We start from the raw sequence: 13,236 nt of genomic DNA, 5'->3' as shown, positions 1-13,236 counted from the left end.
AAAAGAAAAAAAAACATGACTAAGATCAAACAGAGCTGGTGGCAGATTTGGGACTCGAATTAGCCCACCTTGTTCCCAGTCTGCACTTTTCTTACTACATCAGTCTTGCCAGTGACCATCACTGCAAGGCCAAGTCAAGTGCTGTGACACTGAAGTCCTCAAAGTCCTAGAACAGAAATAGAAGATACATGGTATATATGCCATGACACTTCCTTCTGGTGCCCAAAGGAGATATCACTAACCATCGTGACACTTTTCCCACTGAGTCTGTACAGGACTTCAGGCAGCCACTACCAACCAATCAAGCACTCAAGATGAAACCTATCTGCACTCGCCTCTAGAGGAATTAAGATTTCGGAAGCCTATGAACCCTGGTCTTGACCTCTCTTCTCATGACAAGCTGTATGTTCAGCCAGGAACCTCCCAACTTTTATGGCTCTTCATTCTCCCCACATCCCCAAGGGACTTAGAGGTGATGTCTGCAAGCAGCCCTTCCACAGCGTGGGCCTGCCAGACAGAACAGGTGCGGTTATTACTCATGACTCCAAGCCAGGCCAGGTGATTAAGAAAAGCTAAATTTATATTAAATTATCATAAAGTCCTAAAATACTGAACATAGTGGTTAAATAACTCCAGAAAGTCCAATCTCTCCAGTGAGTAACGTTAAAACCATTACACATGAGCATGGGAGAATCACTTCCATTAGTTTAGGACAGAGAGATTTTGCTTTTTACATAGTAAATCAGTGCTCAAATAGATATTTCTTCAAATATGTCCTTTCTACATTCTGAACAGCCCAAGTGCAATAAGACCTTTCCCCTTTCCATTCAAGAAAATGCCACTTTGCTACTCCCTCCCCATCCCCAACCACGAGTCTGAGGACCCAAAGTGCTCCTTCTTTTATTGCCCCATCAAGTGTGAGATGTCCCTCTTTCCTCCCAGGAGGAGGACCTTTCTTTCCCCTCTCTGTATCCTGGAAAATCCATCTTGGTCTGGCCTGGCTGTCCTGTGAGGGTCCAGACCTGGGGCTGGCTACTGAGAGTGGAGCTACAAGCCTGGCACCTGTCTCTAGTGACCTTAGAACTGACCAGAAAAAGTTTGCTCTGATCTTCCCTTTTCACTCACATGTTTGGCAGCTGATTTCTCAAAACCAAGAACCCCAGGAGAGGTTTCAAATCAGGAAATATCCCCTTGAAGCCCTCCCCTCCATTCCCAGCCCTCGCTGTCGCTTCTGATGTCTAAGTGAGAGAGATCTGGATTGGCTGTGGGCTAAAAGGGCTTCCTCAGTGATTCTCTCTACCTTTCTATTCCTTGTCCCTCACTTTGCATCTTTATTTAGGCCTCTTCACCCTAGGTGCCCACAAGGCTAGGTCAGAAAAATCAAATCAGGCACCCTCCCCCCCAAAAAAAAGCTAGGTAGAAATTTTAGGACAGAAAAGTCTCAACTCCCTCAATACTAGTGTGACACACATGCCTTTTGTGTGAATAAGCATGAAGCAGGTGATGGCAACTCAGCATGGAGAGGGAGTCACATGGCTGGGAGGTGCTGGAATAGGAACTTCACCACCTGTGGCCACAGGCTCTCTGTCCACTAACTTAGATCCCTGAGCACCTGAGAGAACACAGGAGGGTTAGCCTCATGGCCACTTCCCTTTAGGCCTGGGGTGCCCCAAGTCTCAACCCAATCACTCTTCTGACCATTTATGAAAACTTCCGGCCCTTCTTTGCAAGGTTATTTCTCCATCTTGGTGCTCAGAATCCCAGAGAATGAGGAGGGAGAGCGTGGCAGAACATTAAAGTCCAGGGGAAGTGCGCTGTTTGGTCTAAGCAGTGCTTCTCAGACATTGCAGAGACCCAGCCCTGGGGGCCCCACACTCCCTCAAGCCACTGGCTCACAACCCAGTTACTTCGAGGCAATGACTTAGGAAAGGTACTGGCCAGTGCTGGCACCAGGAAGAAATTCATATTGGCCAGCTGCTGTGTGGTAGGGACCCCCAGTCCTCTGAAGGTAGGAAAGGCTCCAGACATTCTAGCAGGAGGAAGAATAGCTTGAGCCACACCCCGATCTCACCAATATCTGCAGCTGAAGAAAACAACTCTTAGGGCAAGAATAACAGCCATTGCCAGCAATGGACAGGACACCCAGGCCCAATCACCCCAACAGCTTTTCCATGTTACCAACACACTCGAGGCTAGAGGTTTCCCAGGTGCCCATACCAGCTGGGCTGACGCCTCCTCCTTCTCTCAGCCTCTATCCTTCATCTCTCTCTTTACCCATAACCCCCACCCCCGCCCCCGCCCCCACCCCAGCCCCTGGTCAAGTTCTCTCAGAGAAGCGGCCACGCCAGCTCTGATGGGGGGCGTGCAGTCTTGGATCATCTGTTCCCGTGGGGCAGGCACTGAGAGTCCCAGGAGACGGGGAGGTGGAACACTGTACAGCCAAGGAATCACTGCTGAACCTGGTTTCGAGGAGGCTCAGGACGGAGTGCGAGAGGTGAGGTTGGTGGTAAAATCCGGGTTGCGATTCTCGGGATGCGCCATGATTTCCTGTGCACAGGTAGTTACGAACTCAGGGGGGAACAGCTCCCGCGGAGGGCTCGGGCTCGGGCTCGGGCTCGGGCTCGGGCTCGGGAGCAGTTACGAGGCGGGAGGAAGAGGAGCGGGACGAGCACATAGGAAAGGGGCCTGTTGTATAAGCAAGCACGAGGACCGGAAGTCCACGGAGGAGGAGGAAGAGGCAGGGAGGGAAGGGCACATGGGCGTTTAGACCTGGCTCTCTGAGGAGAGCTTGCATTCATGTCTCCAGCCAGTGTCTGGCAGGGAGCCCCGTCTTTCGGGAGTGGCTGCGGTGTGGACACTGCCACACTCCGACTGCTCTTCCTGCAACAGCTGCTCCGTCTCCGTGTCATCCAGGGAGCCAGAGCTGGCCTGGATGGACACGGTGTCTGTCTTCATGCATACATGATCCCGAAGAAGGCCCCCCCGGGAGCTGCGCAGTTGCTTGAGGTCATCCCACTCAGCGTCTTCCCCGGACAGGAGGCAGATCCCCTCTACAATCTTGACCTTCTCCTTGGTGTAGTTATGGTCAGGGCCACCCTAGCGTGGAGAATGGAGAGACACAGTCAGTCGATTGGCTCTCTGTAAAGGATCTCGTGATGAACCGAAAACGGAAGTGGATGGGGTAAGAGTGGGCGTGAAGAGTGCAAAGGTCTCACAAACAAATGGGGGAATTTAGTTAGAGCCAATTAGGAGGCTGAGCCTAAAAGGAAGGGAGCAGCCTTGGTGATTATTACCATGACCACACGGGGAGAAGGGAGAACCCTGGCATCCAGTCATGAGCCATGTGTTGGCTACCTCACCTTGGACAAGTTACTGAAGGACTCTAAAACCCAGTCTCACCTGTATAGCGTGAGAAGAGTCACCGTATCCATCCATACCTCACAACCAATGGCTGTGAGGGTTAAATGTGGCAATATACGAAATGAAATCAGGTGCTTAGCGCTTGAGATGCATTAAATCACGTTAGCCCTTAATACACGGTTAATGTGGCGTATTATACCGCATGCAGATGTACATGAGCAGAAGCAATTGACGAAAGCAATTACATGTGCACTTAATCAGACTTTTAAACTACATTTGTGCTATTTTATTTTATTTTTCTTTTTAGGCCTGCACCTGCAACATATGGAAGTTCCCGGGCTAGGAGCTGCAGCTGCCGGCATACACCACAGCCACAGCCACGCCAGATCCAGGCTACATCTTTGACCTATGCTGCAGCTTGCTGCAACGCCGGAAGCTTAACCCACTGAGCGAGGCCAGGGATCCAACCACATCCTCACAGACACTATGTTGGGTTCTTAACCCTCTGAGACACAAAGGGAACCCCACGTTTGTACAATTTTATTTTGCCTTTTTCTGAAGTATGATTGATGTACACTGGTGTGTTAGTTCCTGGTATACAGCAAAGTGATTCAGTTGTATCTATGCCTATATAATTCTTTTTCAGATTCTTTTCCATTCTAGTTTATTATAAGCTATTGACTAGGTCCATGTGCTATTTTATTCTTAATTCTCTTCTTTCTAATTTTCTTAAGAAGACAAGTTTTAGAAGGTAAGACAGGGGGGCTCTAGAAAACCCTCTCATTTGGGTTCTAAGCGTCAAACCACTGGGGTCCTGAAACCTATAAGCTTTTGTGGGAGGTTTTTCTGGCACTGCTGCTGTGAAACTTGGGGCCATTCCCAAGCAACCTGGGATCGTTCCAAGGACAGCCTTAAATTCTCCTCAGGCTTCTCCCTTTATGGATTCCTCAAAGAGTAGCCTCACTCCTGGTTTCTGGGGGATACCAACCAACATGCTGCCACTGCCAGGAGAAAATGGGCCATGGCTTGGGTTCTGTCCCTGGGATATGTTCCTGCCAAGAGCCCTGAAACTGCTGCTCTATTTTAGTAACAATTCAATTCCACAGATACTTACTGAGCTCCTACAATAAGCAGGATACTTTGACGAATACACAGTATAAAGTCTTGGGGAGTAATAGCTCCCTCGATCAAGCAAAGAAAGCACAAAAGCACGCATGCACACACACACATCCCCAGGCACCCAGCACCCCTCCAAGCTGCACTGGTGTCAGACAAGATGCCGACCACTCAGTGTCATCATCACACAGACATGAGGGGTAAGTCAGGGAGAAGTTGGTGACATGGCACTAGCAATTGGGGGGTACCACTCCCTCTACAAACACACAGCAACGGGTACCTGAAATCAAGAGGAAATCAGAAGAGAAAAGGTGAAAGACTATCAGAGGGGTGAAAGAGCTGCTGAGGAAAAAAACATACAACAGGAGAAAGTGGTCACATGATTTTAATTCCTAAACTATGGCTCTTATCGGGGTTCTTTTCTGGGGCATCAGACATTCCAGGAACCTAAGATGCTTCACAAATCTTTCTCTCAAGGATATTAATAGAGAAGGATCTACCATCCCTAAATCTGCAAGTTATCCCTGCAGGTTCTGGTCTGGCTTGTAGTGGAACTTTTTTAAAATTAAATTAATTTTTTTTTTATTACGGCCGCACCCATGGCATATGGAGGTTCCCAGGATAGTGGTCTAATCAGAGCTGTAGCTGCCATCCTATGCTACAGCTCACAGCAATGCCGGATCCTTAACCCACTGAGCGAGGCCAGGGATCAAACCCGCAACTTCATGGTTTCTAGTCGGATTTGTTTCTGCTGCACCACGATGGGAACTCCGTGGAAGCTTTTTTAATAGGGGAATTCATGGAGCCTGAAAGCACATGATTATTAGGTAAAGTGTATTCATGATGCATGGGAGCCCTGTAGATGTGGGGGCTGGTTTTGACTGTGCTAGACAGGCCAAGAGAGTAGAAGGATGAGCTCTCATAAGGGATAATTTCTGATGCAGGGTTACAGGATTTCAGGAAAAAACAAGGGTCATATCAGACTAGGAAAATCTGGAGTCCCAGGCTATATTCCCTGGTGAAAATGGGACTGTTTTTCATGGCTAAACATCCAGCAAATAATTTCTCACTGAAGTACCAAAGGAAGGAAGAGAAGAAAAGCACATAAACTTTTAAAATTCTAGAGAAATCCCTTTAGATTCTCTGATAAGAGGAAGAATAGTAAAACACCAGCCACTCTCAATCCCAGGTGCCAAAAGCTTGGATTAGAAGTTAGAAAAAGAGGAGTTCCCGTCATGGCACAGAGGAAACGAATCCGACTAGGAACCATGAGGTTGCGGGTTCGATCCCTGCCCTTGCTCAGTGGGTTAAGGATCCGGCATTGCCGTGAGCTGCGGTGTAAGTCACAGATGCGGCCTGGATCTGGCGTTGCTGTGGCTCTGATGTAGGCTGTCAGCTACAGCTCCGATTAGATCCCTAGCCTGGGAACCTCCATATGCCACAGGTGCAGCCCTAAAAAGACAAAAGACAAAAAAAAAAAAAAAAAAAAAGTTAGAAAAAGAGAATCCAGGAGTTCCAGTTGTAGCTCAGTGAGATAAGAACCCTACTAGTATCCATGAGGATGTGGGTTTGATCCCTGATCTTTCTCAGGGGATTAAGGATCCGGCATTGGCGCAAGCTATGGAGTAGGTCACAGATGCAGCTCAGATCTGGTGTTGCTGTGGCTGTGGCATAGGCTGGCAGCTGTAGCTCCAATTCGACCCCAAGCCTGGGGACTTCCATATACCACAGATGCAGCCCTAAAAAGAAAAATAGAAAAAGAGAATCCAGGAGCTGTTGGGTTTTGGGGTGTCTTCTACGAGTTTAGGCTTGTTTCAGAAGGGCACAGCCTCACTGCTGGGTAATGACAACTCCAAGAGGGAAGGAACCTCTGAGCCTGGGAAAACATCTTCTGGCAGGGAGGTGTACACTCAGATGAGTTTCACTCTCTGAAACTCCCAGAAAGTTTCAGATCCCTAAACTTTCTGGGATCTGCTTTCTAACCTTGACCTCACTAGGGTCCTTCCAGTTGGTCTCTTAGATTCTGCAGACCTCTCCAGAAACACAAATCACATTCTGTTCTTCTGTTCACTAGAACTTCTACAATGGTAGATGAATGACCGAGTATCCTTTACCCATCTATTCAGGCAACAGGAGCATAATCCCTCCCCTTCCAAAAAGAAACTCTTCAATATAAATTCTAATTCTTACCTCTTTCTTATAGCACAGTTGATTGTACATGGCTGGTTTGGGGACTGCTTCAATTTTCACTTCCTGAGTGGAAGTTCGGTAGGAAGGGTTGCTGTAGGTCAGGTTCCCCATTCCAGGATCAGTTAACTTGGATTTTTTGTGTCTTTAGGAGGAAAAGTGATGAGAAGTTAGTTCAGATCTTTATGGAGATAGTATCTGGGGGAAGCTGTAGCCTCTAAGAGGGACAAGTGATCCCTGCCTCCTGGAGCTCGCACTTTCTGAATCCCTGCCCCTTGAGTGTGGGCTGGGTCTGGTGACTCAGTTCTAATGAACAGAACATGTAAAAGTGATAAATACTAGATTAGGTTACAAGGAAACTCCTGACAAGGAAACTGGCTTCTATCTTAGCTTGCCCTCTCTGTCTCTTACTCTGGGGGAAGCAAGTTGCCATATTGAAAGTTGTCCTATGGAAAGGCCCATAAGGCAATGAACTGGTCAGGAAGGCCTCCAGCTAACAGCCTGCGAAGAACTGAATCCTGTGCTTGGAAGGGAATCCTTCCCCAGTTAAGCCTTGAGATAAGACCGCAACCCTGGCTGATTCCTGGATTGCGGCCTCATGAGACACCTTGAGGCAGAGGCACCCAGCCAAGCTGCATCCAGCTTTCTGACCCACACAAACTGTGAAATCGTAAGTGGATGTCATTAAATGGATGTCATTTTAAGTCGCTAAGTTTGGGGGTAATTTGTTATATAGCAATAGATAACTAATACACTGAGCTTTAGAGTCAAAACAGACCTATGTTTCAATTCCACTTCTGTTACTTACTAGCTAGGATGTTAGTTGACATAACCCGAACTTTCTGAGCCTGAGATCCCCATCTATAAAGTGAGGAATAATAATACCTGTATTACGGTATTATTATTATAATAATGATACCTTGTATTACAAGGTTGTGGTGGTATTGATGGTCATAATTACCATTGCTGTTGCTATTAGCAGAAGCTGCTGCAGCAGCAGCAAAATGTTCACATTTTTGCTGCAAGCAGCATTTAAAGCATTTAGGGAAAATATAGAGAGAGAAGGTCATAGAAGGAAGATTCTAAATTGAAAACTACACAGCCCCCCTTCCCAGGGTGGTCCCCACTGAGCAATGATGTATCACGTAATATCGTAGTAAAGGGTTGTGTTTACGTGAAGAGAAAATCATTTCCAGCTTCAGCGAGGTGAGGTAGTGTGGGGTGGTAGAAAAAGCAAAGATGTAAGAGTTCGTGCCTCTTCCTGCGTGACCTTGGGTAGCACCCTCCGTGTCCTCAGTATCCTAGTCTGTATGGAAAATCCCAGGGATTGCTGTGGTCGTGAAATGAGGAAACTGCTGGGCTGGGATTGAGGAAGAAGAATATACACTCAGGCTTCTGTCCTTCCCTTCTGCGACTCTGACCAGGGACCCAACTTGAAACTGAGGCTGATCAGAGGCTGACTCAGTGAACTGCTAGCTTCAGGAGGTACCAGACGTGCTAATGGGGCTGAGTTTACCTGTATAACATGAAAGCTGCAATCACCACAAGAATCAGCAGGATACTGAGGAGTCCACCAATGACATAGCTGACATGAAGTCCTTCTCCTAAGAAGAGCAGAGAGACACTAGGTGGGGACCACTGACAATCTCCTGGCTGGTGTGAAGAATGGGAGGAGGGAGGGCTCCTTTTGTAGGTGTTGGATCCCACACCATCTGAGGATGGCTAGAGGTCTCCTCAGAGGAGAGGCCCCAGGGGGTGGAGTAGGGGGCTAAGACGAAAGCTATCAGTCTATTAGCATCTCTAATTCCAATTCCATCACCTACTAGCTGTATGACTTAAGGCGAGATGCCTAACTTCTATGTTTTTGCATCAGTTAAATGTAAATAATAAATTGCTCATAGGGCTGGTGGAAGTTAAAGGTGAAAGTATATATACAAATACATACATACACACACACACATATATATACACACCCATGTACTAGTATGGGCACACATAAATATGGCTTAACACATGCCTGGCATAAGGAAAGCACTGCATAAGTGGCGGCTATTCTGATTATTCTTTCCATGTATTTAGTCAAAGAAAAGTATTCATCAACTCCAAAGGGGCCCCATGAAGGTTCTGGAAGATATCAGTGGAGACTTAGATTCCTTATATCTTGTTTTTCAAAACAGTTGGGCACTGAGGGCTTACCTGGAGCAGCAGGTATGGCCTCATTGGATTGTGCACAGAGGCCTAGCTGGGCATCCTTTTCAGAGCATCTGTGGGGCAAAGAAAACTGAATATGAAGGCTACTTGTATGCAACAAAGATATTGCCTTTCTCCAGGAAAGGGGGAGGGTCCTGTGAAGGTCAGGGTGAAAACTTTGGAAGTGGGTCTTCCAGATATGACACTATACCAGACGGGAGATGTCAGAAACTTGGAGAAGGCAGGACCAAAAAATACGGAGAAATCAGCATGAGTCACTGTCTTCAAAATGCTATGTCATGATTATGGAGTTCCCTAGTGGCTCAGTAGGTTAAGGATCAGGCATTGTCTCTGCAGTGGCTTGGGTCACTACTGTGGCATGGGTTTGATCCCTGGCTCAGAAACTTCTGCATGCCACAGGCATGCTCCCACCCCCCGCCCCAAAGATGTTATACGATGTTTAAATGTGTTTTAAAATAGGTACTCTTGGAGTTCCCATCGTGGCACAGCAGAAACGATTCCAACTAGGAATGATGAGGTTGCAGGTTTGATCCCTGGCCTGGCTCAGTGGGTTAACAATCTGGCCTTGCTATGAGCTGTGGTGTAGGTCGCAGATGTGGCTCGGATCTGGCGTTGCTGTGGCTGTGGCATAAGCTGGCAGCTGTAGCTCCGATTCGACCCGTATCCTGGGAATCTCCACATGCCGCAGGAGCGGCCCTAAAAATAAATAAATAAAAATAATAAATAAATAAATAAATAAAATAGGAACTCTTTAAAAAGGATTTTTTTTTTTTTTTTGGCCATACTCACAGCATGCAGAAGTTCCCAGAGTAGGGATCAAACCTAGGCCACAGCAATGACAATGCCATGCCAGATCCTTAACCACTAGGCCACCAGGGAACTCCTAAAAAGGATTCTTTAAAAAGGAGAAGCATGTTTGGGAGTAAGCCGAAAGTCTGTTGAAAGAATACTAAGGACATCAATAACAGGCTTTATTAAGCTACCAGGATTCCTTGGCAGAAGCTACCAGCTAAGCAAACTTCTGACTGTAAAAAGATTATTGCAAGGTCTAGAGAGACCTATAAAAAATACTGTTTTTCTTCCCTCCATTCTTTCACAAGGGAATATGCAAAACATCCAGAGGGAGGGCTGGGATAACAAACTTTTGAAATTCAAAGAAGGTAAGTCCTTTGTGACACACTATGAGCTGGCAATTAAAGGCATGTCCTAAACAGCTAGAGAAAAGCTACCTGGAAGAACATCTGAAACCTAGAGGCACTGAGCCTTCAAATAGAACTCTGACAGGAAGAAAATATCTGAGTAGGAGTCAAAAGTTTTCTAAATAAACCTGAAGAAAATTAGATTAATAATGATTGTTAGTACTTAAAAGTTAGTGAGAAAGGTACACATTTATATCCGTTTGCTTTTCTATATAAATTTCTAACAAGAGAAAATGGGGCATATAGAATGAATTCGATCATGTGTAAATCATAATTTTAGGGACATGAGTCTAGAGTTTTATTTGGGATTATTACTATGGTTCTCCTTTCAGAATTGAAATCACATGTTAATTATCTTTTTTTTTTTTCTTCCTTTTTCTTTTTAGGGCTGCACCTGCAGTATATGGAAGTAACCAGGCCAGGGGTCAAATTAGAGCTGCAGCTACCAGCCTATGCCACAGCCACAGCCACAGCCACATCCACACCGGATCTGAGCTGCATCTGCAACCTACGCTGCAGCTTGTGGGAATACCAGATCCTTACCCCACTGAGTGAGGCCAGGGATCAAACCTGCATTCTCTTGGATCCTAGTCAGGTTCTTAACCCACTAAGCCACATTGGGAACTCTGTTAATTATCTTTTAAGCTATAGCTGATATTAAAAGTAAAGAGAACAATATGTTACAATGAAAAACATTCTAATAGAAAAATGTCTGGGAACACAGACATCCAAATAGTAAGAGGAGAAAATGACATCACTATCTCAAAAAGATATCTGCACCCCCATGTTCAAGGTAGCATTATTTACAACAGCCAAGACACGGTAACAATCTAAGTGTCCATCAGTGGATGAACAGATAAAGAAAATGTGGTACGGGTATACAGTGGAACATTTATTCAACCATAAAACGGACATTCTGGGGAGTTCCCATTATGGCTCAGCAGTAACAAACCTGACTAGTATCCATGAGGATACAAGTTTGATCCCTGGCCTCCCTCAGTGGATTAAGGATCTGGTGTTGCTGTGAGCTGTGGTGTAGGTCACAGATTCAGCTTGGATCTGGCATTGCTGTGGCTGTGGTATACGCTGGCAGCTACAACTCCAATTCAATCCCTAGCCTGGTAACCTCCATATGCCGCAGGAGCACCCTAAAGAGGCAAAAAATAGGGGGACCTGCTATTTGCAACAATATGGACGGAACTTGAGGGCATATGCTAAGTGAAATAAGTCAGACAGAGAAAGACAAATACTATATGATATCACTTATATGTGGAATATGAAAAAAAAACCAACAACTCATAGATATAATATCATACTGATTGCCAGAGGTGAGAAGTAGAGGTAGACAAAAATGAGTGAAGACAGTCAAAGGCACAAACGTCCAGTTATAAGTCCTGGGGATGTAATATACCTTATAGCGACTACAGTTAACAATACCATAGGAGTTCCCGTCATGGCGCAGTGGTTGGCGAATCCGACTAGGAACCATGAGGTTGCGGGTTCGGTCCCTGCCCTTGCTCAGTGGGTTAAGGATCCGGCGTTGCCGTGAGCTGTGGTGTAGGTCGCAGACGTGGCTTGGATCCCGCGTTGCTGTGGCTCTGGCGTAGGCCGGCGGCTACAGCTCTGATTAGACCCCTAGCCTGGGAACCTCCGTATGCCGTAGGAGCGGCCCAAGAAATGGTGAAAAAGACAAAAAAAAAAAATACTGTATTGTATACTTGAAAGTTGATAGGAGAGTAGACCTTTTTTTTTTTTTTTTTTTTTTTTTTTGGTCTTTTTGCTATTTCTTGGGCCGCTCCCGCGGCATATGGAGGTTCCCAGGCTAGGGGTCAAATCAGAGCTGCAGCCACCAGCCTACGCCAGAGCCACAGCAACGCTGGATCCAAGCCGCGTCTGCGACCTACACCACAGCTCACGGCAACGCCGGATCGTTAACCCACTGAGCAAGGGCAGGGACCGAACCTGCAACCTCATGGTTCCTAGTCGGATTCGCTAACCACTGCGCCACGACGGGAACTCCTCTTTTTCTTTTTATGGCTGCACCTGTGGCATATGGAAGTTCCTAGGCTGGGGTTAAATCAGAGCTGCAGCCGCAGGCCTACGCGACAGCCACGCTGGATCCGAGCCACATCTGCAATCTATGCTGCAGGTTGTGGCAATGCCACATCCTTAACCCACTGAGCAAGGCCAGGGATGGAACCCTCATCCTCACAGACACTATGTTGGGTCCTTAACCTGCTGAGCCACAATGGGAACTCCTAAGAGAGTAGATTTTAAAAGTCCTCATTATAAGAAAAAAAGTGTGTATCTATGTGTGGTGATAGATATTAACTAACTAGACTTATTGTGGTAATCATCTCATAATATACACATGTATCAAATTTTTAAAAAACACTAAAGATAATTACATACAGGTACTTGTTTCTTCTTTATTCCTATAAGTATTTCGAGGTTATTTTTTTGCAAAATGTAAATAAAAACAAATTTATAAGACTTTCTCTAAATTTTATACATAAAATTGAATATTTACTCAATTTTGAGATGTGCATTTTTCTATATTCTAACATCTCTGAAATAGGAATGTGTCTTACAATTAACAGCATCTCACAATTGCTATTGATCATTTTTTCGGTGTAAGCTCTCAAAATTAGGATGCATCTTAAATTGATAGCACCTTCAATATAATGAAATGCAATATTTTATACTTAATTTGAGAACTGTTCATTCATTCATGCTTATTTAACGGTGGTGTGTGTGCGTGTGTGTATGTGTGTAAGTAAACATGCACTTAACATGTATGTGTGTTTGAGTGTTACAGGTCATTATAAGCTAGGGCCACCACATCCCTGAGGATATCCCAAGTCGTAAAGCCACAGCCCAGAGACCACTATGACTTGGTGGCTTCTAAGTAAACTGTAGGACAGAACCACGTGCTAAACTCGTTATGCGAGAGCTAATGTCACAGAAAGAAAGAAAGGAGGAATGTCACATAGAAACGCCTCCTGAGTGATTTCTCTCTCTAAATCTACTCTTAAAGCTTCCTGCCTTCAGAGCTAAAAAAAGAATGGCTTGCAACAATCTACAAGTCTAAATATCATCTCCAGTCCCAAACAGCAGGGACTGGTGTCTAGCGATATGACCTACCTCCCATCTGCCAGAATTA

General features: G+C 45.8%; 1 protein-coding gene across 1 annotated transcript in view; it reads right to left on the bottom strand.

Moving 5' to 3' along the window:
- LRP4 (LDL receptor related protein 4) overlaps positions 560-13,236 on the bottom strand; it is a 56,740-nt gene continuing 44,063 nt past the window's right edge. Inside the window, exons 35-38 of the mRNA XM_021085230.1 lie at positions 8,860-8,927; positions 8,180-8,267; positions 6,667-6,808; positions 560-3,096 (exon numbers count right to left, since the gene is read on the bottom strand). Coding sequence (XP_020940889.1) covers positions 2,764-3,096; positions 6,667-6,808; positions 8,180-8,267; positions 8,860-8,927 — 631 coding nt within the window. The 3' untranslated portion in view covers positions 560-2,763. The remainder of the gene's footprint in view (positions 3,097-6,666; positions 6,809-8,179; positions 8,268-8,859; positions 8,928-13,236) is intronic.

This window comes from Sus scrofa, chromosome 2 (genome assembly GCF_000003025.6).
Source record: "Sus scrofa isolate TJ Tabasco breed Duroc chromosome 2, Sscrofa11.1, whole genome shotgun sequence".
Classification (NCBI taxonomy): Eukaryota; Metazoa; Chordata; class Mammalia; order Artiodactyla; family Suidae; genus Sus; species Sus scrofa.
The sequence above is the reverse complement of the archived record's forward strand: the minus strand, read 5'-3'. Positions and strand labels throughout refer to the sequence as shown.